Genomic DNA, 26572 nt, shown 5'->3' on the forward strand with positions numbered 1-26572 from the left:
GAATTTGTGGTTGGTATCTATGATCCAGATTATCCAGATGGAGTCAAAGGTGAAAATAGATAGGGGAAGTATAGTTATTTATCAGGAGTAATATGATGTGATGGAATGAGTTCTAGATCATGGTCGGGAGAACTAGGCACTAGTCCAGGCATTGATCTGGGAGGAGAGAAGTAAATTGACATTCAACAAGCTTATTACAGCATCAGGCACTTTATACCCATTTTCTTTTCCAATTCTTATAGTAAGCCCAATAGTTAGATATTATAATTAACTCCCATTTACAGAGGAAGACACTGAGCCTAGGGAGGAGGAGCCCTGGCTTATCATGGAGTTAGAATAAAATCTCAGCTCCGATTCCAAAGCTGCTATGTTTTTAACATTATAATCCATATGCACGCCATATAGGTTGTATCTTCTATCAGGGTTTGACTGAAGAAGCAAAAGCAGTCATGCATGCATGTAGGTATATATGGGGTAAATATTTGTTACAGGGAATTGGCTTACATGATTGTGGGGATTGGTTAAGTGGTCTCTGTAAGGATGTTGTCTCTACATCTGATGCTAGAGCTTGAAGTCTGTAGGGCAGGCAGTCATAAAGGGAAGATCACGAGCATGCTTGAAGCCAAGCCACAGGCACGAGACGGAACCCCACAAGGTCAAACTGACCTCCATTTCTGTTATTGTGGCTTCTGACCTTGGTGATAAAAGTGTTCTGCAGAAGTTGGGGTTCTTCATCATGGAGCTAAACACATATACTTGGCTTAGGAGGCAGAGAACCTGGAGAAGATTTCAGGGGATGGTGGAGCCATTGCAGGCCCAGCTGTTGCATCACAGCAGTGAGCTGAACCAGCAGATGAGCAACAAAGTGTGAGTGAGAAAATGGCTGCAGTTTCCCTTCCACCCTCCTATTTTCCTGAGAATCATCCCTGTGGCCCACATGGGAAGCATATAAGAAAGGGAATTCTGGCAAGTGTAGTTCAGCCTACTCAAGTTGACACATTACAAAGCCATCCCATTGGTGCTCAATAGATATTCATTGAGTGAATGAATGAATGAATGAGTGAATATTATGCTGCCTCTCTTGGAAGTTCCCTGGGAGTCAGAACACTTAATTTTAGCTCTGCCTCTTGTAAGCCAAGCAATTTTGAACAAGTCACTTAACCCTTTGAGTCTTGTTTTTCTCATCTGTAAAACTCCAAGAATAATTCCTGTTCTGCCTGTTTAATAGGACTTTTATAGGGTTTGGCTGAGATGACCTGAACAAAAGCACTTTGAACATTTATAAAGGATAAAACAAATGTGATGTAGCATTTCATTATTTTAATTATTAATGTTGTTATGAATACTTCAGCTTCCTAATGAATCACATGGAGTTAATAGTTTCTGACTACCTTACCTTATGGATGTGCCAGGAAGATTAAATTAGATGAAGTACGTAGAAGCGCTCTGTCAGCTATGCCACGGCATATTCTTCAAAGGCAAGTCTTAATAGTCATTCAGCACTCAGAAACATTTGCACAGTGTGTTTTAGTTCTGGGCTAAATGGCTTAGGGGGACAAGTGTGTAATTGGAACCATTGGTAACCCTGGGAACTGGAGGGCAGTGGCCATTCCTTGGATGAAAGTTGTGGGCAGTGGATGAGGTTTCTGTCCTATAGGTCTGGGCGTGCATTTCATAGCAGGCAAACTTGCTCAGCAGAATGAAGAAATCCCTGCGGAAATTCTTGGTGAAGATAGCATAGAGGAAGGGGTTGGCACAGGAGTTGATGGGGTAGAACAGGACCAGGAGGATCTTTGACTTGGACACAGTGATGAGGGGCATCTTGAGGGAGGCAGAGATGGCGAAGAAGGAGATGGGCGCCATGCAGAGGAAGTCAGTGAAGATGAGCACGGCCATGCGCTTGGCAATCTTGGTGTCACTAGAGGAGGACATAATGCTGGGGTTTCGCACCGTGAGGTAGACGTGAGCGTAGCAGCCACAGATGACCACAAAGGCCAGGACGTTGAGCACAAGGAGGGACATAACGTACAGCTGTGACAAGGGGCTGTCAATATCCATAGGCAGGCAGATGCTCACCTTCATGTAGCTGCTGATGCCAAAGATGGGAATGAGGGCAACTGCAAAAGCAAAGATCCAGCCCACCAGCATGACGCTGGTAGCATGGCGGAGCTGTACTTTGCGTTCCAGCTGCATGGCGTGGGTGATGGTGTGCCACCTTTCCAGCGTGATGGCTGTCAGAGTGTAGACTGAGAGCTCACTGGCAAAGACAGTGAAAAAGCCGGCAGCATCACAGCCTGCTCCAGTTTGCCAATCAATGGCGTAGTTGTGGTACTGGCTTTTGGTGTGGATATCAACTGATGCTATGAGCAGCAGGTAGATTCCAATGCAGAGGTCGGCAAAGGCCAAATTGCACATGAGGAACCGGGGGACCGTGAGTTTGTATTGGCTGGTGATCAGGATTGTGAGCACCAGGATGTTCCCAGTGATGGCCAGGATGCTAATGAACCATATCAAGACTCTGAGAATGTCATACCCCATGATATCTTCACATGGATTGAATGCATCTGGCTCGGGGGAGCAAGTCACGTCAACCACTTCATTGCATAAGTCATAGTCAAATTCACTGTACATCATGTCAAATCCTTTGGCATAGCTGGACTCATCGTCTTCTGCCAAAGAGACTCTCTGACCCCTAGCCTGAGTCATATCATCAACTTCTTGCCTTAAAATAGATTTGTTGCAAATTGGATGAAGGTCAGAGCTAGAAAAATACAAAAAGGAATGGAATCAGTATGTTGGATCCAGAATGGCAAATATATCACTGTCTTTACACGGGGTAGAGAGTGGGGTTTCTTCCTGAGAGTTTGTTTTTTCTTCTAACAGTTTGTCTGCCCTTGAGGCTAAACTCAAGGGTTAATGCTGCTTACTGTAAATGAACAGAACAACTCGTGCATATATTCCTAGAGTTGGATGGCCCACCGGGGAAACCATCTGGCCACAACCTGAATGTGGGGAGGAAGGCGCCTGGGACTAGCTCAGCTTTGCTGTTAAGTGCAAATAATTTACAGACCTAATATCAACTCTACCCTCACCCTTCCCCATCTCCATTCAGCCCTCTCTTCATATGCCTGAGTAGGGTATACCCCCTTTCCTCTACTCTAAACTCCAGTCCTGGAAGATCTGGACTGTCCTCTGACTCAAATAAGAGTTTATTTTATCTACATAAATTAGAAGATCAGAGCCTGTAGTTGGTTCCCAGCCAGCCCTGTCCCTGGCTCTTTGGTACTCAGGCTACCAGGAGGTCTGCTAATTTGCCTGAAATGTTACTGAGGGGTCTATTCTTTATTATTTCACTCAACAAGCCTCAGGCATGTATTTGTCTGCAAGGTAATCCTGGCTCTCTCACATTAAGTAGTTCGCTAGTGAGTGCCCAAAAGGGCAAATGCAGGTGCAAGGGGGGCTAATTTATTCCAAGACTGTAACTCATTCCCTGAGGAGCTGGCTCTTCTCGGGCTCACATTTCTGTCTTAGCTTTCCCTTTAAACCCCAGTGTACAAGAGGCCTCATCAACAGAAGAGAGGCACTTCCAGAAGGGATTTGAATGAAAGCCAGATGATAAATATTCTATCCAGACAAGTGGATAGTGCCTGTAGAGCCAGAGGGTAATAGTTCTGTTTTGAAGAAAAAGCTTAAGGAATGGGAATGTTTCACATTGGGTCTTCTTTTGGATGGAAATGCATGTGTGTACACACACACACACACACACACACACACACACACACACACATTCCCTTCCTCCCTCCCTGAGGGGCAAGCTCACAGCAATGGTAAGTGACTGCATTTCTCTCGGGCCTTAACATAATCTCTTAAGTGAGTGGGGAGGTGAGTGTTAAAACTCTTCAAAGACCCCCCTCCCCAGTAAGACGGAGAGAGTGACTGGGGCGTGGAGGAGGTAAAGATTCCATTAGGTACTAAATGAGGGCTGGCCAAGTGTGCCAGCAGACCCGGAATGAACTTTTCCACATCAGCCTCTAGGAGAAGGGGCTGTTAGTGAGAACCCTCTCCTTTCTCTCCCCTCCAGAAAGTGAACTGAATTGCCAGAAAGTCATTTTCCCTTGGATCAAGGGACTCCTTTTTTCTTTCCTGGATAATGTGTCATTTGTTGTTTTAGAGACTGATAGGGCTTCTCACATCAGTCACAGTTTACGCTAAGGAGGTTAAACAGTTAACATATGTGTAATTGAAAATGTGCAGAAAATCTTTTGGTTTAGTCAGAGATCTTACAAGAAAGGTGAGGCAAGTTCAGAGATGGGCAAAAAGGGGACAAGAGAATCACTTTGTTTCTTATTCTAACTCCCAATTCCTAAACCCTGTCATTGGATTAGTGGCAGCCCAGTTCTAGGAACAAGAAGTAAGTAACCTGGTGCCAACAGACTGTGATTCGGTTCACTGAAACAGATCTGACTAACCATCTAGACAGACACAGCCTTTGCTTCCCGGGGCTTATGTTGGCTTCGGTGAAGATGCTTATTTTTGATACTGCTACGAACATATTTTAAATATAGATGCTTCCCTTTCCTGAAACAGAAGTGACCCAATGACATGAGTGGGGGAAAGGTAAACAATGTATGTCTCTTAGAGAAGAATAGAAAGAAAAATGGAAGCAGGGGAAATAAAATCATGCCTCTGCAGTACCTCGGCAAACCCTAAGTATTATAAAGAGTTGGGAATTCAGTTTGGGGTGAGGTTAAAAAGTAGTACTCCTGGATCCCAATAAATCAATGAACAGATACTTGGGAAATGCATGGCAAAGTGGCCAAGAGCCTGAGCTTTGGAGACAGACGGACAGACCAGAGAGTTTGGATCTGAGTTTGTTTGGTGTTTGTCAAGTTATTTACTGTCTCTGAGCCTCAGTTTCTCCCTTTGTGAGAAGGGAATAAAAATGGTGTCTTTACCTTTGTGAAAATTAAATGAGATAAAGCTGCAAAGTATTACAGTGCCTGGCAGTGAGTACTTGACAAGTATCAGCCATATGAAGAGAGAGGATGGGGTTACTTACTGAGTTCATGTTGAGGTCTAGGCCCTATGTGAGTACTTAATGAATATGCCACAGTGCATCAGTTTAAAATCTAGCCGGAAAGAAAAGGCCTAAATACAATAAATAATAAAACTAGGGCAAAATATCAATGCAAGCTGAGTATGGACATAACTGGTTAAACAACAGATGAGGGGCATGGTTAATAAGGTCTTTCCATGAAAGTCCATGAGGTCCATTGGCCAAAATGTCACAGTCACAAGGGCCTAACATTTACACTTCAGGCATTATTTCCAAATGGGGATTGGAAGAACGATTTCATCACACAACTTTAAACTCAAATTTCATTACCTAACCACACCTATAGTTATCTTCTGAATAGCAGAGCCATATTGTTTTGGGTTTGTGAATTTGTTAAAGACTAAAAACCATTGCTATTTTTGTTACCTCGTTTTGGCACGTCTTCCTAGAAGAGGCATGGGCCTCTCCTTTGCCGCACCTGACAAGCCCTGATGTAAGTTACAATAGGGACCTAGAAAGGGTGAGAGCCCGGTGGTCTGGAGGGATCAGGGAAGCCTTCAAGTCATGGTACAATGTAAGGCAGACGCGGAGATTTCTAGTCGGGAGAGCCCTGAGGCCCCATCTACACTATCAAGGGGAGTCTCAGCAACAGAGGAAGAGGATATATTTCTCTGGTGTGTGGGCGCTGAGGCAGACAGCACATGATGTACAGCTCCTTCAGTGATCTTAACGTCCTCTGAGATTTCTCCTGGGGGGTATTTAGTTCCAGGGTTTGGGCAGTGAAATGGGTATCTTTCTTGCCCTGGCTGGAATATCTCTTCCTGGAATATAAAAGAGGCAGGCCTTGCTGCCTTAGCCCAAGCCCTTAAGAATTCTAGTCATTAGGAAGAAATCCCCTGGCCCTTGAGCTAATCTGTGAGGAGTGTCTGATTCTGGAGAGTTCCCCAATGATGCATGCTAATTCTGAAGAGCGGCCCCTTTTCTGCAGATCCTTTAAATGGGTCTGAGTGTGGACTGCTAGTTAACTTAGGGTGTGTACTGTTTGGTTGTTTCACTTTGCTTTAGAGTAGGGGACATGTCTGCATGTTAAGGTTGAGTAATAGAGACTGCATTAAGTGGTGAAAGAGCGTCCCAGAAGCTGTGTTCGTGCTGGGCTACTGTACAAGTGTGGGAATGAGGCGTCATCTGATTGAGTGCCACTGTGTGGTATGAATTTTATCAGTGAGTTTAGGAGAGGCAGAAAGCTTTGAGAACTTGTGATAGCCCATAAACTATATCTCCAGTGGATCCTTTAAATACCTGGACATGTAATCTCTAAAGTACTCCCTCTCCACTCTCTCCAGAACCTCAACTTTTTAACCAGTTACCCACTAGGACTTGGTTTTGTTTGGATTACCCTCTGTACTTTGGGGCTCCTGGAACCTGAGAAGCCTGGAAAGCCAAAGTGAACAGATGTCACAATCTTAGTCCTCCCTCTGAGGTGCTAAGCTCCAAAGATGGGTTAGGTAGGTTTCAAGTTGCTGGGATGTGTTGCGGGTGTGTGCATCAGTCTTTGCTATGGCATTTATGCTTCTCCCTTCCAAAGCTGACTTTGATGGTCCCTGGCACACTTATGGGGTGCAGAGTTTGGAACTTGAAGGATAAATCCATGTCGGGACAAAGGGAAAAGGGAACAAATATTTATTAAGCATCAGCTGCGAGTCAGGCTTGCTTGGTGTTTTTCCTGTTAGCTCATTTAATATTTGGTTGGTAGCCTACCATGTGGGTAGCCCTCTCCTGTGTGAGCCCATTTTCACAGAGAACACTAAAGCTTTGATCTAGACTATGCCTAAGGGATTTCTTTTTTTTTTCTTTTTTCCTTTTTTTGCGGTACACAGGCCTCTCACTGTTGTGGCCTCTCCCATTGCGGAGCACAGGCTCCGGACGCGCAGGCCCAGCGGCCATGGCTCACGGGCCCAGCCACTCCGTGGTATGTGGGATCTTCCCAGACCGGGGCACGAACCCGTGTCCCCCGCATTGGCAGGCAGACTCTCAACCACTGCGCCACCAGGGAAGCCCTGCCTAAGGGATTTCATCGTGGATGCCTCTGCCAGGGGATCCTCTTCATGCCACACAGGTGTAGAAGTTGTGGACCAAGGTCTGCATTGGAGAAATGCCCAAGTAGGGCTCAGGGGCGGACACGAGAAGACTCACATCTGCCGCCTCCAGTTGGCAAAGATGCAGCAGTGGCTGGGGTAGGTGAGGCTGGCCTCCACGAGTGTGACAAAAGCTTCCAGACTGGGGAGCTTTTTTAAGTTGTAAGTTGACTTGGCCCGCAGCTTCTTAAGATTTCCTAAGCCATAGCTAGGCAGGGAATGGATCCTGGTTCTTGAAATATCTCTGTAAGGAGAAAAGGTAAACATAACCTGATTACTATGGGCCTAACATTTTCTGCTCTGTTAGCCGTCAACATAGCAGCCACAGTAGTGATATTTTTACATGGGTGAGGAGGGAGACTCCAATTCATCCAGCACACCTTGGTCAGATCAGTATTTGGCTAAAGGGACATTTGGCCCCTATATTTGTGGTAGGAGGACATAGATAACATGCCACTCTGTATCCTGGATGTACTTGCATCCTGGCTGATCTGGGGCTTAAATGTATCTCTTTCCCCTTCCACAGTCTATCTATAGAATGGATACCCACGAATTTCCATAGGACCGAGGAAGTGAGATCATTTCCTCCTCACCATAAAACTAGATGTAAAAATATATCCAGTGAGCTGTGGTGGTCTCTGTGGCCATATTTCAGAAAAGGATGCAAAGAGAACACACCATAAGGGGAAAAGGTATCTGGTGGGCAACAGAGGTACCCTCAGCACAAAGTCAAAGTGGCAATAGAGAGTGGTGGTGGTGAGCATGGTATCCACAGCCAGACTTGCCTGCTCGTGTACCCTGCCCCTCTATCTATTAGACTGGTGACCTCGGTCAAGTTATCTCACTTCTCCATGTGTCAGTTTCCTCGGCTATAAAACAGGAATAATAATCATACCTACCTCAGAGGGTTGTTGTGAGAATTAAATGAGCTAAAGTACATAGAGAACTTCCTGACCAACAGACAGCACTTGATGACTGGCAGCTGTTATCAGAAAACATCTCACTCACACACACACGCACACACGCACACACGCACACACACACAGTTGTTCTTGCTTTGTCAGAGAGTCTCTGCCTTGGTGAAACAGGAGGTCTATATGGAAACCAGTGTAAATGGTCATTTTAACCAGGTCCCTGTCACTGGAGGGTTCCAGAATCCCATCCTTTCTGGCAGCAACACCAGTAACATGGACCATTTTCTGGCTGCACTGTTGGCAGCTGAAACCCTCAACACAACCTGACCAGTGGGGTGGGAGTGAAGAGATTTAAATGGCATCAGCTTAGACCTGTTGGGGCCAGAAGGTTGGCCGTAAATGAGTACTTCTGATGGGAGTGGTAGCAAGTGATGACCAGGATGGATTCATTTCAAGCATCCCTGGGTATACTTGGTGAAGGAGAATCTTCTAATGTCTGCATTTCCTGTAAGTCAAAGCACTGGGTGCTAGGAGCAATGAAACTTGGGGGTGTGAATATGTATCTGGTACCCCATGTGTTCTCCCAGTCTGGTAAAAATTACTTTCTCAAAGCCTTGTTTTCATTGTGTCATTCATTCTCTTGCTCAAAAGTTTATAATGCTTCCTGTTGTTCAATGAAGCCTACTTGTAGCTGCTGCCCTATTGTCACTTCCCTTTCCCAATCAAACTTCTTATACTAGTTGTCCCTACTTGATGTCACCATTCATCATTTCCCATTCCAACTCAGTTTCTTCCCAGTCCCTAGGGAAACAATACACACTAAGGTAACTATGATGACCAGCACATCATATCCAGCACTTTGTACTTCATTAGAAGTTCTAACCTTAGTTCTTCATTGGAAGTTGCTCTTAGTTCTAACCTTCTTGATTTCTCAATTACATTTCACCCGTAAAACACTTCTCCCTCCTGAGACAGTCTTTTTCTTGGCATCACATTCTTTTCAGTTTCTTCTGACATCTACTTTGACTTATTTCTGATTTTTTCTTTTTCCTTTATCTACTGGCGTTCCTCTAAACTCAGGCCCCTTTCTGACTGTACATAATCTTCCCAGGTGATCTCACCCACTTCCTTGGTTTCAGATACCAGGTATATGCTGATGGCTTCCCAATGTATATCCCAGTTCAGATACTACTTCTGAACTCCAAGCCCAGATAATCCATTGTCCATCAGATCCCACTCTTTTGATAACTTGCAAATATCAAAACTGAATTTACCATCTTCCTTGTAAATATGTTCGTCCTTTTGCTTTTCTTAGCAAATGATTCCTCCATCTCCCCCTGTCGTTCAGGATAGAAGCCTGGGAGTCATCCTTCACCCCTCCCCCTCCTTCCCTCGGACTCAGTTTTCTTCTTCTCACAAGCCTAACTTTTACATTTGTTTCAAATCGATCCGCTTTTTTTTGGCACAGCTTTAGTCTAAGTTACCATAATCTCTGCCTAGAGAGAAAGGCAACAGTCTCATAGCTGTTCTTCTCATGATCATTGTATTAAGGTTCTTCAGAGATATAGAACCACTAGGATATATAGAGATATATAAGAGGAGATTTATTATGGAATTTGGCTCATGTGATTTTGGAGGTCGAGAAGTCTCATGATATGCCATCTACAAGCTGGAGAACCAGGAAAGTTTGTGGTATAATTCAGTCAGAGACAAAGGCCTGAGGACCAGGACAGCCACTGGTTTAAGTCTCAGGGTCTGAAGGCCCAAGAACCAAGACCCCTGATGCACAAGGCCAGGAGAAGATGGATGTTCCAGCTCTGGAAGAAAAGAAGCACATTTGCCCTTCCTCTGCCTTTTTGTTCTATTAGGGCCCTCAGCTGGTTAGATGATGCCCACCCACACGGGGAGGATGAATCTTCTTTACTCAGTCTATTGATTCCAATGCTAATCTCTTCTGAAAACACTCTCATAGGCACCCTCAGAAATAATATTTTACCAGCTATCTGGGCATCCCATGGCCCAGTCAACTTGACACATAAAGTTAATCATCGTGGCCATCTAGCTCTCTCTCTAATGCAATCTTTACACTGCAGATTGGGTGATATTTTAAAAATGCCAATTACTTGTGACTTCCTGCTTATAACTAGTCAATTGTTCCCCATTACACTTCCAATGAAGTACAAAGCACTGGACATGATGTGCTGGTCTTGCCTCACTTCTCTCACAACCGTTCTGTGCCCTTTTCTGTGTTCTGCTCTGTATTGCAGGAGAGGTGGCCTCCAAGGGTTCCATTTCCCAGGTAACACCTTGTCAAATCAGCTTTCAGTTGGGTTCAGCAAATGGGACTGGAGGGTGGGCGGAAGGGTGAACTTAGGCATTTCCCATCCCTTCTTTACCTCAGGCAGCAGCTCCTCTGTGATTCCAGCTGTCATCAAACAGATCTGCTGAGGATCCAGCAGCTACGAGTCGTCCCAGATCCCACATCCTCACTGAGCCCTTAAGTCCTAGGACTAGTAGCAATAATCTCAGGACTGCTAAAGCCCTGCTTGATGTTTAGACAAATGTACATGATCAGAGTTAAGGATTACCATTTATGTAAAACCTGTGTATATTTTACTTAGTTCCCCTCCTTGTTAGATGCCAAATAGATCAAATTTGTCAATGCTACTGTTCAAATACTTCACTGTTCTTGCTGATTTTTTCGCTTGCTTGTTCTATCACTCCTGAGAAAAGTACACTAAAATCTCCGACTATGATTTTGGATTGGTATACTACTACTTCAAGTTTTGTTAATCTTTGCTTTACATATTTTTGAGGATAATTTTTTAGGTACATATAAATATAGAATTTTTACATCTTCTTGGTGACTTTCTTTATATCTAGTTATATTTGTCTCCTGACTCTTTGGACATTTCTTCTTTGCTGGTTCCTTCCTGAACTCCAACTTTTAGACCCATGGGCTCAGAGCCTCGCCTTCTTTCCTCCATTTTCACTTACCCTGTAGGTGAACTCCTCTAGTCTTATGACTTAAACACCATTTATATGCTGATGTCCCCTCCTCCCTCCCAATTTTTATCTTGAGGCTGCTTTTCTCTCCTAAACTCCAGACTCATATTTCAGCTACCTCCTTATAATCTCTACTTGGATGTCAAATAAGAAGGTGAAGCTTTAGATATTAAAAATTGAACTCCCGCTATCTCCCCAAACCTGCTCTACTTACAGCCTTTCCAGTTGTTCCTGCAAAAACTTGGAAGTCATCCTTGACTCCTCTTTCTCTCACACCCCACATGCAAACCCTCAGCAAAATAACTTGGCTTTACCGTCCACATAGATCTGGAATTTAACTACTGCTCACGGCATTCATTGCCATCACCATGAGGTAAAAGTTCTCAGTGTTCCAAGGTCTCTTTTTTAGTTCTTGCCTACGTATTCTAATTCTTCAGAGCTGAGGTCCCTGGAGATAAGTGTCTGATCCATGAACCTTTGTCCTTGCGGTGAGTCTTCGCTCTCTGCTGCTGAAAGATCCAGCTGTCCTGTCTTGTTCTCCACTTAGCCTTTCCATTGTTCCAGAGCTTCTCAACTTTATTCTCTGCCCTAAAATATCTTTCTAGTTTCTCTCTTCAGGCAATTGCTCCTCTGACCAGTTCTGCTATTGATACTCTGGTCCCAGTGACCAAGTTCTTGTTTTGCCTGGTCTATGGGGTCTTCTTTTTTCCCTCAAATATGGAAGGGAGCAAAGATTGCCTGTTTTGTCTAAAGCAGTTCAAGGCTTCCTCCAAGGAATGAGGTGAAGGTGTAAACAAAGTGCTTCAGGAATAATTTAAACCAGGGCAATCATTTATTACCTGCCATCAACATTTGTCATATTTCTAAAATCAAGTGATACAAAACAGAAGACTATTTTTTCTTAGTTATACCTTCCCCCCTTGATTTTAAAATATACAAAAATCACAGTAATTGAACATTTCCAAAAATAAACAGATTTTTGTATTCTGTGCAATGCCATGGTATTCTCTCATTGAATCTGTAGTCGATTAAAGATGACTGTAAATTCTTTATACTCTCCCATAGAGGGTCTGTTTGCCCTTCCCTTGAATCCAGGCTGAACTGTGATGTCTTTGGCCTATAGTAGAGTATGATAAAAGTGTTGCTGTACCAGTTCTGGACTTTGCCCTTCAGAGCACTGATAGCTTCTAAATTGGTCTTATAGAGCCCTAAGCTGTAGTGAAAGAACTCTGATGCCCTGAGAGTGCCATGCTGGAAAAAGTCTAAGCCATGCACAGAGGGTTCTGGAGGATGAGATGCCGTGTGTGTGTGTGTGTGTGTGTCTGTGTCTGTGTGTGTCTGTGTCTGTGTGTCTGTAGAGAGGTACCAAGAAGCCCAGATGCACCAGATATATGAGTGAAGGGTACAGCTTGGAGTAGACCCCCCGGACCCAGCCACCTGAGCTGACATCACGTGGATCAGAGACAAGCCACCCAAACTTCTAAAACATAAAACTGTGGGGAAAATGGAATGATTGTTTTAAGCCACTGAGTTTAAGGATAGCTTTTATGCAGAAATAGAGTACCCAAACAGACTCGCATTGAAATCTCTGAGATTCTATCATCCCCATCATTTTTAACAGCTGTAGATGTATTTTTCCTTGAACGCCATTAAGAGTGCAATAGCACTATAGTCTGTATACTTTCTGCCTCTCTCACTTACCATCTTTTGCTTTATATACTAGCTGTTTGTATTTGCATTTTCTCTCTCCTGGAAGGCAGAGGGCTCCTTGCATTCTCAGCAGTGCCTTCCACATAGTAAGCACCCGGAAAATTGTTGCTTTGTTCAAAGATAGGCTGGGGAGTGGCACTGATGGAGGATTGGGAAAGGAACTAGATAGATCACCCCAGCCAGCTGTGATGTCCTCTGACCTCTAGCACTTACAGAGACTCTGGTACCCTGTATTATCTCTTCTGTTGTTTCATACTATTCAGCTTTTCATGTATATTTGTTTTGTCTCCTCAGCCAGGTTTCAGATGCTCTGAGAGCAGGGATTACTAAGATACTTTTGTGTTCTACATGGTATTAATATTTGGCACAGAGCTGGGTTCATGAAATCTACTCAGTGGATACAGAGATGCCTCAGCATCATAAAAAAAATGAGACGTTGAAGCAAGTCTCACAGAAGAGCAATTCTAAAGGGAGAAAGATGCAAGGCAGATTGAGAGGAAATCTGGATTTAAAGGGGACTCAGCAAAACGGTGCTTCTGCAGCAGGCAATTATATGTGACTGAGAGTATCAAAGGAATCAAGGAAGAGAGCATCCTTGTGCAAAGTTTACAAGGAGCAGACACAGATTGAAGACTAAATAGACTAATGCGTGTGTGGGTTGACCTGCATGCAATCCAGCGACTAGGTGTTGGATGGGGAAGCCTGCTCGGGAAGCGTTGGTGCCTTTCTGTCTGCTGAGTGTTCTGGAGTTAGCTTGTATTTTGGGTTCCTCCTCATCACAGCTCCAAAATATATGAGCTGCTGTCATTTTCACTAGGTGGCTTTGCTTCTGGGGGACTGTGGCATCTTGTCAGTGTCCTGGGATCCCGAGCTTCCGCTGGTGGATATTGAAAGGAGGGAGTGGTTGGTAGGAGAGAGATGCAGAGTCACTTAGAGTTTGGTAAAGCAAAAGTCTTTAGCAGAAGTAGTTCCTGAGTGATAGGGAAATAAAAGTGTTTGTAGAAGTGTTTACTTCAAGCTTACTGCATACTTGCTGGGGTGAGCAAACATGGAAACTATCATAAGACTTCCATATTTTGGACTGGCAGAAAAATGTTTTCTCTGGTATCTCCACGGATTAAGAAAAGTCCATAGACATTTATATCAGCAGGGGAAGGGGTAATCATGGGCTGGTGTTTTTAATCCTTGTCTTTCAGGCTGGTCTCATGCTGACAGCCTTTCTTTTTAAGGTGCCACTTTGGTTAACATTTCAGCACATGCTACATTCTGGCTGGTTTTGAGAATTTAAATCCTGAAACGTAGTACCAACAGGAGACTCATAAGACAATGGCTGAAGAGATTTCGTAATCCTGAACTGTTTCAACATTGTTAGGATTCTTGATTTTGAGATACAAAGTAGAAAGGGAAACAGCAGTCAGTAATAAGACACTGAGTCAGGAGAGTTAAACTGTGCTCTGTGCCCCATTTAATAAAGTGTGTTATAGCCAGTGCCACAAATTTGATTTGAACAATTTCTACTTTTCCCAGCAAAGATATTGTTACAGGTCAATCATTTCCATAAGTGAGAGCACATTTCTGGTGTATACTACACTGACAGATGGCTAGAAGACCTCTCTTGCATGATCCCAGGCGGAATAAAAAGGCAATTTGCTTATCTATAGGACTGTGCGTACACTGGTAATGGAAGAGAATCATTCTTATACAAATACCTCAGTGTTTGAATCCGAACTATCAAATGAATCTGAGCTATAGCCAAACCAATTTGATAAACCATCAGAATATGATTGTACCGGCTCCAGCCTGCAAAGGCAATGCGTTAAATTTTCCCCACAGGAAATGGTTTCCCAAGGAAACAGCAATTGCTTGATTGCTAAAAAAAAAAAAGAAAAAAAAGAAAGAAAGAAAGAAGGAAGGAAAGGAAGGAAGGAAGAAAAAGAAAACTTGAGTGAGTTCAGAATATCAGGTGAAAACTCAGATGGCTACTGATGTTCAAGGTCAAGACTCATGAGGGGGAAGTCAGGATGCTAGACTGCTCCTGGGAAACTCAATGGAGCTTGTCTGTGTGCCCCTAGCTTTCTCTGCATCTATTTCTCTTTGCAGTGGAACATCTCATCCTTGCACCCTCAGGTGTTCAGAGGCTCCCTGTTTTGCACTCAACTAAAATTTTTGCCTTCAGGAAAGGAGTTATGTTTGGTTTGGGTGCCCTCCCCTTAACTCTTTTAGAATCCCTTGCATATATCTACTAGGGACAAAACACTGAGCCTGTTGGGGAGGGAGATTCACCCCAGTTAACTCTTGGAGGAGATACTCTGGAGACCCGGACAAGCTTCCCCGCTCCCAGCACTGGTTCTAGGGCAGTGATTCTCAGTGTGCTTTCTGTACCAGCAACGTCAGCTTCACCTGCAAAGTTGTTAGAGGTGCAGGTTCTCAGGCCCACCCCTTACCTGCTGAATCAAAAATTCTGGGGATGGGGATCAGCCATCTAGGGTTTTACAAGCATGCCAGGTGATTCTGATGCAAGGTCAAATTTAGAACCATGGCTTGAGGGCAGCTGAGGACCACTCACAGCGTAGGTGGCCCATAGCCGAGTTCTGCTCTGGGATTTGCCCTCACCTGACTCACCCGAGACTTGGCTCTTCCTCAGGGCCAGCCTGCACCCAATGACTGTTGATGAAAAGGCCTGGCCCCTTACCTTAATTCAGTCAATTTTGAAGGGCCATCTTAAGGCCAGAGCTCCCCATAGGATTAGTGTAAGCTTCTGTTGCAAATGCAATGTAGTTCAACTTCCCTGTTAGCCTGCTTCTGCGTCCATCAAGCACTCCCCACAGACTCCAAGAGCACTCTCCAGTAAACCTTTTGCATGCAAATATCCACATCACAGTCTGATTTTGTGGGAGGGGAATCTGACCCAAGCCACGGTCACAGCCCTAACCTGAGCCGCATCTACCGTGGGCTGAGTGGGCTGCACACACTCCTTCTCCAACCCATGAACCCACAGCACCAGCGTGGGCTGGTCCTCTGCACACACTAAACAAGCAGCTCTCAGGCCAGGGTTTAGCGGGGGTTGGCGCATCAGGTTGCAGAAGTAGGGGATGGGATAGGCCCTAGAGTCCCAGGTTAGCAGCCAGAGAGGCTGGTAAGACATCTGCGGACTAACCTGAAAGCCCCCCAAAAGGAGGCTTGTTGTTAAGCTGATCAACCCTCTTGCCCCTACGGGGAGGAGAAGGAGACCAGCAGTTACAGGCTGGGCTTTCGGCCAGGATATTGCACGTATATCCTCATGCACTGACATGAAAAGATGTAGGAATGTATTATCACTCTCTGCCTTTTTAAGTCATAGCAAGTGCTTCATAATTCCTTTGGATTTTCTATAAATTGTATTCACTGTTTCTGTGGTAAAAGTGTGGAAAATGGGCCTGTAACTCGAGGACCCTGCAGAACTGCTGGTGATGATGGCATCCCTTCTTGCCGGCATTCGTGGCAGGGCTGGCTGTGGAATCATGTCTGTGTTTTCCACTGAACACTGATCAGACACACTGCACAGTGCCTCAGCCTGGGACCTGCTTGTCAACTGCAGGGGACGTTCTTCTATGCTGTGTGTGTGTGTGTGTCACTTACTGGTGTTCTTGGGCTCAGGGGTCTGGTGTTTATAGTTATCTTCCTCCCTATTTTAGTTCACAGTTAATTTTAGGGGCCCTTTTAGATGCTTGATTGGACATGTTTATGTACTTTTGGTGACATGGTATGTTGGGACTACACGGGATGTAGTTTCTGGTTTAAGCTCTGCCACTTAACGGCAGTGGTGTGATAGATAGCAGGTCACTTCGCATTTCTGTCTCTGGTTTCCTCAGCTGGGTAATGAGCTAGTTGGGGATCCCATCCAACTTGAGTGTTCTCAGTAGCAGACAGTGGTTAAGGTGCTGTGATTTTATAGTGTACCTGGTACAGGTCACATATGAAAACCTACCCCATCACAGGTATGTTCTTATGTAACAGATAGAGGTGCCTATTTAGGCACATTCAAAACCCTCAGGACTGTTAGCTAAGTGAAATTGACACACTGCTATTCTGCTGGTCAGAGGCATCAAAAGCACTTTCTCTAAGTCTGTCTGCCTCCCAGGTACTCTAAGAATAAGAAACATTGACTAAGCATTACAAGTTCTGAAGACTCTGTATATTGGAATGCAGGGACTCTATTCCTGGCGCTTCCTGTTTGTTACACCCGTGTCCTACTTGGTGCCTCACAGGGCACATCATGACCTGATATTATTAAGTTGCATATTTAGTTCTATTGTCTGACTTTCCCTTATAATAATATAAGCTTTCTGTGAGGAAAAACTTTTGTTCCTTGCACTATATACAGTGCATAGCACACGGCTGGTGCTTAAAATCTATCTGTGAGTGAATCAAAGAGTGAATATATAAATATAAATATATATATACACACACACATATATAATATTATTAAGTTTCAAACAGTATTAGGAAATAGGTATTATTGTTTCTGCCATTTTTTAGGTGAGGAAACCGAGGTTTAGAGAGGTGAAAGAACTGGTTTTAAACCTAGGTAGTCTGCTCTGGCATCTGTGCTTTAATCATGTGGACACTCCCTTCGTTTGTATATATTGCCTATCTGAAACCAGGCATTCTGGAATAATCTTTGAACTTCTTCAAAGAGACAGAGTCCCATATAAGGTCACAACATATCCTTTATCATCAGTAATAACCACTTATGGAGTTTCTGCTCTACCATACAGGATCTCATTCCAGAGGTGCATGGGTTCCAGCCTGAAGGAGAATACAGTTGCCCCTTGGTGTCTGTTGGGGATTGGTTCCAGGACCCACTGCAGATACCAAAATCCACGGATGCCCAATTTTCATAGCCCTGTCCTCTTTATCCATGATTCCACATGGAGGATTCAACCAACCACAGATAGTATATATTTATTGAGAAATATCCACATGTAAGTGGACTCAGTTCAAACCTGTGTTGTTCAAGGGTCAACTGGATAAGCTCTTTGGTGAAAATGAAGTGATGTTGATAGATGGTATGTAGATAATATATATACTGACTGCCAAGTAAGAGGTGCTGGCTAGTGGCCCCCAAATGCCCCAACTGGCCTTAGGCAGGCTATATGAGGATCATCTAGCAAACCTTTACATCTAGTCACATGTTTATCTATTTCTTTGCTCACTATTTCTTCTTGCATCTGACTCCTTCCTTCCAGATTCCTTTCTTATTCCTACAATACATTTGTCAATAGATGTAGTGGGTCTTGCTTGGAGCCTAGGAAAACACATTTTTAAAAAGCTCTTGCAGATTTGGGCCCCTGCAGCCATGAAGAAGACTATGGGAGTCACAGGAGGAGGCATTCACTGTTGGCTGAGATTGTCAGGGAAGAGGTGGGTGACCCTTGTGGAAGGGCAGGGGCTGATGAGAAGAGAATAGGGGAAAGTCACTCTTGGGGGGAGAAATGGAGATGAGGAAGCAGTGATAGGAGGAGTGGTGCTGATGCAAGGCTGTGAGGCCCTGGATACATCCCAAGAGATCTGGAATTGAGACAAAGAGGATCCAAAAATAAATGTGTGTGTATATCTCACTGGTTTGAGGGAAACTCCTGGACATTGAGAGTGAGGAAGGAGAACTGTGCTTTCCCTTTCAGGGAAGAGATGTATAGCAGAGTGGTTAAGAGTGTACTATGAGTTAGACCAGTTTGGTGTGGAATCTGTGCTCTAAAATTTCTGTGATCTTGGATGAATTGACCCCTCCAGGGAAGCCCGTTTTTTCTTCTCTAAAATGGGACTAATAGCTCCTACCACAGAGGTTATTGTAAGGATTAAATTAGAAAGTTCATCTTAAGGTTTTAAAACACTGGCTGGGACTTGGTAAGTGCTCATTAAATGTTAGTTGTTGCTGTTACTGTTGCTACTTTACTGAAATTTAGAATGTGGATCAGCCCTAAATTGTCCTATAAATCTTTGCAGATGACACAAATAAAATTTGATCTTAATTGCCAGCCCTGCCTTATAAGCTTCCCTGAATTGGAGAAAGTTGACTTCTAACGTAAGATGCTGATCTCTTGCACACGGAAGTGGGGGAAGCTACTCACAGAATGACTGGTCCAGAGGCTCCCTGGAAAACATCATTAGGCAGTTCTTCCAAATTATTGTTATCACTTAGATTCCTGGGGATGGAGTTGAGGGAAGAAGAAGGCAAACACAAAGCCATGTCAACATTACAGTTGTAAGAGCCATTTTCCTCTAAATGACCTGGAAGAATAGTCAGGGCTACTTACAGCTCATCTAGTTGGGTTCCATTGAATGCACAGTTGTGTATTTCTTGAATCCCATTCTTACTCAGCCATCTGAAATAAAAGACCCATTAAAAAACCAATACTGTCGGATGCAAACAATACATGGGTTTCATAACTGGAAGCACTGGGGCAGGGCCACACAGCACAGGTCAGTGGCATAAATAAAATACCACCCTTAAAGCTTGGGGATGGGGTGGAAGGGAGACTGAGTTATCACTGTATAACCTTTTTGTAACATTGGAAGTTTGCATTATGTGCATGTATTACTTATTCAGAGAAATAAATGAAATTTAATTTTGAGAAGGCACACTTAGGCATAGCAGCCTGGATCCCAGAAGGTCTTTGCACACATCAGTTGTGTGCAGAGACAATGCCATGGAGAGAACAGACAAAGATCTGTCTGGTCCTGAAGGACAGAAATCATACAGTTATCGAACCAGTGTTTATAAGATGGAGAAAGAACATATTGTATCACCTTTCTCTATGGCCATAAGCCTCTCACTCAGGCTCATTCACAGCAGCAGGCCTGGCTGTCATCAAAAAGTGATCTAAGCTGTCAGACAACCTGCACATCTCCCGTGACCTACGGGGACTTGGTTATTGGAGGTTTGTGGAGGTGGCTCTGGGTTAAGCCAGAAAGGAAGAGAAATCAGTGATAGAGACTGTGGGCCGTGGCGGGGTGAGGTTGTGTGAGTGGGCGTGGGGGGAGGCTCTGGGGGAGAGGGGGCTGGATGTGGAACAGTCATCCTGATTGTGCCAAGAAGGTCAGTGGGCAGGTTTGCCTGGACAGGGGAGCCCAAGGACACCTTGGGCTGACAGCTCTGCATTGCTGTGCCCCTAGATGGATCTGAAAACAAAAGCAGAAATCCAAGGTCGGGAGAGCTTAGCCTGAAGAGCCTCTGATCCGTTGCTCTTGATTTGCTGTCAGGTCCTTTCCCTTGTCAGGCTCAGGAGGTGTACAAATAACACTGTTCCAAAAGCTGACCCAGAGAAGTTTCCGTGTGTTCAGGACATCGATGGTTTCCAGTGCTGCAATGGGTAGCTCAACACACTTAAAATCACAGGAGGACAACTGCGTGTGTTTTTCTTCCTCCTGAAAGCCAGTTAGCTGAAAATCCACACAGGAGTAATGCAAGTCTTTCAAAACATTAGCAACCAATTGGTGGCTTCCGATGGTCAAGAAGTGTCTGTGCATCCCAAGTCCTGCCTGCCCTACGCCTACCCAAGTGTCCCCAGCACATCCAGCCTCCTGACTGATTTGTCAGCCTATTCCCGGGGGGGTGACAGTCACTGGAGCAGCTGCCCCTAACCTGTGGGAGGTGGATCCTGGGGGTTTTGGATCAAACAAAGGGGTCAGCAAACTTTTTCTATAGGAGGCCCAATAATAAATTTTAGGTTTTGTGGGGTTAAGAAGCAAAATGAGAATATTATTGTTACATAGGTATTCTATATAGGTACTTATAAAACAATTGCCACGAAATTTTTATTGACCAAACTTAAAGTATAATAGCAATAATTGAGCACAATTTTTTTTTTGTAATATAGGTCTACTATCGAAAAGAATGAATTTTTTCCTTTTGTTGGGGGTAACATTTTGCTTCATTTATGTTTAGTGTTTGTGTTCCCTACCATCAAAATCTTCACTTATAAAAGCTAGTCCTAGATCAGGGACCAGATGTGCCCCATAGGGTGTAGTTGGCTGACCCTTAATCCAACAAAAGCAGTGTGCAAATCCATATGAGCTCTACCTAACTTTTTTTCTATAGACTAGATAATTAACATTTTCTGCATGTATATGTCATGCAAATAGATGTTGCTATGATTAAATAAAATGCAGACTAATTTAAAAGAATTATGGTATTTAAAGTAGCCCTTTGTCTTTATGGATTTTCTTAATAGATGCCATCACATGGGGAGCAGGTGGCATTTTTTGATGTCAACAGATCAGCACACAAAAACCATACTATGTACAGAATTCTTGCCCTGGGTTTACATTAGGCTGTAAGACTCTCAAACTACTACCAGAGGAGCTGATATTTATCACCTATATGCCTAGTTTCTTAAGAGAGGTAGTATTGGTTTTAAAACCAACCTCATGATGATGGTGACGACATAGAGGGTAGAGCATCAGCTAAAGAGTAACTGAATCATGCTTTCCTTAGTCGTTTTGTTTTGTCCCTTCCCTAGTGTGTTCACTCAGTGCAGGCTCAGGAGGCTCCAGAAGCAGAGTCTGCCCTCATCCTAAAGAATGAAGGTGCTGGGGGACCTGGCCCATGAAATCTCCTTGAGGGGCAGGCAAGTGAGATGGAAGCCAGTTGAGGAAGGGAGGAAATGCACAGGAAGTGAGCGGTTCCTGTGGCCGGGCTGTGCTGAGAGATGGCACACATGTAACCTCATTTTATCTCTTCTGAATTAGCCCATTCTGCTGGTCGGCCATAGCTAGGTATTTCCCTGTTCAGAATTTCTGGTTGCAGAGCAGAGTAGGGGTGGCTGCTAGCCAAGTGTCTGATAATCCTTCATTGTTGGGCTGTTTTTAAAACAATATATATTTATATATATAGAACAGGGCTTCACGATTTTGAAAGATGCCAATGTATAGAAAGCTTTTCCAGTCATCAGAGCCATTTTGCCAGGCTTTTTTTTTTTTTTTTTGCGGTACACAGGCCTCTCACTGTCGTGGTCTCTCCTGTTGTGGAGCACAGGCTCCGGATGCACAGGCTCAGCGGCCATGGCTCACAGGCCTAGCCGCTCTGTGGCATGTGGGATCCTCCCGGACCGGGGCACGAACCCGTGTCCCCTGCATCGGCAGGCGGGCTCTCAACCACTGCACCACCAGGGAAGCCCCAGGCTTTTTTTTTTTTTCCCTGAGTACCCTTGGATGTCCCTAGGAGGAGAAAGTGTCCCTGCATCCAGACATAGCGCCTGGACTAAGAACAACTGGAGACTTAAATTGTGAGTGTGGATCTTCTGATTCTGTTATCTACGAATTAAGGGCCATCTGAGGTTAAAAAAAAAAAAAGATGCTTTTCTCACAAATGTGAATTTATCCTTTAGAGACATGTCTGAGAAATGCTGACTCTTAAGAAGCTGTCCTCACTAGGAGAGTATGCTGTCGGTTCTGGGGAACCACACAGTATCCGTGGCCAGGAATCAGTGAAGAGTGGCTATGATCTCTATGCTTCTTTTGTAGTCTTGGGCTTGCGGGACACTCTGCAAAGTTCTTATTTCCTCAAATTCTTTTCCTCCACTTGGGAAAAGTTAAGACTAGGTAGACCAGGACAGGTTGCCTTCTGTCTTATGTTCTGGACAAAAAGAATGTGTGTCAGTATGCAAAACTGTGAGAACGTTATTAGTACAAACGGACTTTTTAAAAAAATTGAGATAATTGACATCTAACATTGTATTAATTTCAGGTTACCACTTATATATTTTCTATAAAAATACTCTGGGAGTTCCCTGGTGGTCTAGTGTTAGGACTCTGTGCTTTCAGTGCTGTGGCCTGGGTTCAATCCCAGGTCAGGGAACTGAGATCTCACAAGCCGCATGCCATGGCCAAAAAAAAAACACTCTATTAATAAACTTGCCACATGAACTAATTTTGAATCACTGTATTTAAAAATGACACATATGTTTAGAGCAACTTTTTTTTTTAATATAAATTTATTTATTTATTTATTTATTTATGGCTGCGTTGGGTCTTCATTGCTGTGTATGGGCTTTTCTCTAGTTGCAGCAAGCGGGGGCTACTCTTCGTTGAGGTGTGTGGGCTTCTCATCGCGGTGGCTTCTCTTGTTGCGGAACGTGGGCTGTAGGCACGCGGGCTTCAGTAGTTGTGGCACGTGAGCTCAGTAGTTGTGGCTTGCGGGCTCTAGAGCACAGGCTCAGTAGTTCTGGTGCACGGGCTTAGTTGCTCCGCGGCATGTGGGATCTTCCCAGACCAGGGCTTGAACCCGTGTCCCCTGCTTTGGCAGGCGGATTCTTTTTTTTTTTTTTGGCAGGCGGATTCTTAACCACTGCACCACCAGGGAAGTCCCTAGAGCAGCATTTAAAGAAGCACAAGCGTCCAGGTACAACTGATTACATTTATCACTAATCTCCTCCCTCCATTATGTAGCCAAGGAGTCCTTTTGCTGCAGCACACCAGGCCAGTATTACTTAGGTACTCACTATTTTCCAAAACTTCCTTTTTAGCTTTTTTTTTTTTTTTTTTTTTTTTAACCTCCTTGGCCTTGAAGATTCTGTTTCCTCTGCTCGTCCTTTGCTGATGCTGTGGCTAAATCCCACTCGTCTTTTAAGGGCCATCTTCGACCCAACATCCTTTCTGAGCCACCTTCCTTCCCTCATTTAACTCTTCCTTCAAGCCTCGCATCAAATCACATTATACCTTCTTTATGCTTAGAACAATTGCTTTTATTTTGCACATATTTCATGCTGCTTTTTTCTTTTGCTTTCCCTTTCTCTCATACTTCTCACACCCCATCACCTCTTTCCAACACACACACACATACACACACACAGATTCCAAATATCATGAGCATATTAAGTGAAAGGATTAGGTATTACCTACAATTTTGTCCTACTACTATGTACTCTGAATACAGGCCTTTGATTTTATTTTTTCCTTCATACATCCTATTTCCCTGCTAATCTCTTTCAAACCTTTTCTCGTGTTCTCTGTAATAAATTTACATCAAATACTGTGCTTAGCTTTATTCTTCAATATGTTCTCATCTCTGCCTACTGTTTCTCTCTGGCCCCCTCCTGCCACCTTGCTCCTTATTTTTGCTTTTTTTTTTGTTTTTTTGGTATAGATGGGTCTCTAACTCGTATTATTGTTTTGAGAAAGACTAAAATTCTTTCTGGACTAGAACTTACCTTTTGTACATATCAGCATATTGAAACACATGTATATTTTTTAAAAAACACAACATTTGTGAAATGTAAAGAGAAAATACTTTTCTTACAGATGTAATTGCAATTACCAGTTCCCCAAATGTCATTCTATACATCTAACTTCCATGGATCCCACAAACACTTGGGTAACCCCTAGTGCCCTATTTCTTGGCCATCTCGGGAAGTGGGTAAACTGCCACACAGGCTACTGGCACAAACAATTAGAAGGTAGTCCATTAACAATGCAGAGTGCATTTAAAAACTTTCCCAAAAGTCAGAGAGATTAACTCAAGCTCATTAAAAAACGTGATTATTCCAAGGAAATGAGATGTCATCTTATATGCTCAGCGTGGGGCTGAACAGAAGCTGCTTGGCATGGTTATGAGGGACTATCCATGTCTTCTTGATTCAGACTCCTTCTTGGTCTTTTTCTTTGGGCAACAAAAGCCTTGCTAGGCAGTAACTAGCTTTATTGATGCGTGAGTTATTCTGGCCCTCAGAACAGATGTTGCATCACAGGAGACCATCATTCAAAGAGCAATTTTAAATACTTGAATTGTACCACAGAATCATAAATTATTAACATGTCTCCATGTTGTGATTGGGAAATGTAAAGATGGGAAATGAGAGAAAAACACAGAACCAGAGAGAAACTGGAATGGTGAAATGCCAAAGTTACCCAAACAAAAAAAGGAGCATACCATGATGAGAAAGAAATCATTACATGAAAAACCAAATGTTCCTCCATTGGAGTTTTTTCTTTTACTTACAGAATCATACTTTCAAAACTTAGCCCCACGAAAGAATTTCTTTCAACTGTGTGGATGTTTATATTATCTTGAATGTCTCTAGAAGAAAGTACAGACAAATTAGGTATTTATGTCAACTCCATTCCATGTCACCTCCCCACAAGCAGTCTACTTGGCATGGTGTAGTCTTTAGCTGAGGTAATGTTGGAATAGCTATTGTTCTGAAGGTTGATGAGCTCAGTGTTTGGGAAGTGAATGGCATCTCATTTACCTTTAGTATATCAGTTCTTCTTAACAATGGAATTGCAGACATGCAGTCTCTTCCCTCTCTGAAAGTCTTCTTCTCTAATTCAACTGTGCTGAGTTTCTAACAGACTCATTTATTACCCTTGCCTCCACAGTTGGTAGCTGATCAATAGGACGAAGTCACTTAAGCTGACCTTTCATCTCCATACCAAACTTCCCCATCCACCTTACTTGGGCCTTCATCTTCCTCCATCTCAATCCCCTTCTCAAAGCTAGTTTCCTTCCTCTGTTCTCCTTGGGTCACAGGAATTTTTATCATTGGTTTTTCTCCTCCTGACTGAAAGAATGAAGAAAGTCTCGGTTTTCTGTTTGTACCCCTCATCCTCTGAAACTTCCCTGTTGGGTCTGATCTAACATGTAAATGTAAAAGGAGTAAATTGCTTGGAACAATTTGAGAAATGGGGGATATTCTGTAGTTTTCCCTCTCCCTCCCTCTCTCCTTCCTTCCTTAGCTCATTGCATCTCTTCCCGACCTCTTCCTTTTGGGTCTGTCCAGATCCTTACAATTTCACTATTGAAAATAAACTTGCTATTATACATTGCCTTTTCTCTTGCTCTTTCAAAATACATCGTCATTAACACTTCAGTGTGAGTTTGTCAGGTGGTTTCTTTATGCTTAGGGGCAGCATGGGAATTCTGGAGGGAAGCGGAGAGGATGGTGGAAGACAAAGGGGGTTACAGGAGGGAGGTATGTAAGGTACTAAACAGTGAAGAAAGGGGAGACTTCCTGATTTGCTACAAGCTGGCTCTGTTGACAACTGTCGTACTGAGGAGCCTGCTGACTTTCTCCAAACTGAGATTAGCTGGTCTTAAGGTAAAACCGAGGACACTTGCTGTTTGCCTTCCTACCTCTGATGACCCAGAGCAACATGTTTGGAGGATGTAGACTACACAGTGCATATTACAGGCCCAGAGGCTGTTGGGCAGGACAGCTATCGAGTAAAGAGTTAGTAACCACTCTTCAAACTTACAGTAAAACCTTTTGGAGAGATTGAATCTTGTGAACAGCTGGCAAGTGCTTAATACCTGTGTTGGATATTAACCTAGAAAGAGACAAACTGAGAGTGAGTGAACAATGAAGCTGGCTATTTTAACAATTGCTAGAGTCTAAGCTTTCCAAATTCAAAATATCAATTTTGAGCTTTCAGAAAAACCTACCAGAAAATCCCATAATACACGTGACTCATGCTAATGTTTTCTATTTTAAGACTCTAACCAGGGTCTAGGAAGCTACTGATACCTTAGAGAAAGGAAACTTACACTTCAGGCACAAAGATCTGCTAGTGTGTCACACGGCATACCTTTTTGTATTATTAACATCTTTATTGGAACATAATTGCTTTACAGTGGTATGTTTCTGCTTTATAACAAAGTGAATCAGCTATACATATACATATGTTCCCATATCTCTTCCCTCTCGCGTCTCCCTCCCTCCCACCCTCCCTATCCCACACCTCTAGGTGGTCACAAAGCACCGAGCTGATCTCCC

General features: G+C 43.7%; 1 protein-coding gene across 2 annotated transcripts in view; it reads right to left on the bottom strand.

Annotated features, from left to right (window-relative positions):
- Positions 1 to 1527: 1527 nt before the first annotated feature.
- FSHR (follicle stimulating hormone receptor) overlaps positions 1528 to 26572 on the bottom strand; it is a gene marked incomplete at both ends in the record, with an annotated part of 171315 nt that continues 146270 nt past the window's right edge. Inside the window, 6 exons of one of the 2 annotated variants that reach the window (XM_082643242.1) lie at positions 1528 to 2761; positions 7250 to 7435; positions 18932 to 19006; positions 19118 to 19186; positions 24799 to 24876; positions 26055 to 26126. In XM_082643242.1, the coding sequence (XP_082499368.1) occupies positions 1528 to 2761; positions 7250 to 7435; positions 18932 to 19006; positions 19118 to 19186; positions 24799 to 24876; positions 26055 to 26126 (1714 nt within the window). The remainder of the gene's footprint in view (positions 2762 to 7249; positions 7436 to 18931; positions 19007 to 19117; positions 19187 to 24798; positions 24877 to 26054; positions 26127 to 26572) is intronic. The other variant, XM_082643243.1, reaches the window with a different exon arrangement.

Source organism: Mesoplodon mirus (assembly GCF_964341445.2).
Source record: "Mesoplodon mirus genome assembly, chromosome: 14".
In the NCBI taxonomy this organism is placed as follows: Eukaryota; Metazoa; Chordata; class Mammalia; order Artiodactyla; family Ziphiidae; genus Mesoplodon; species Mesoplodon mirus.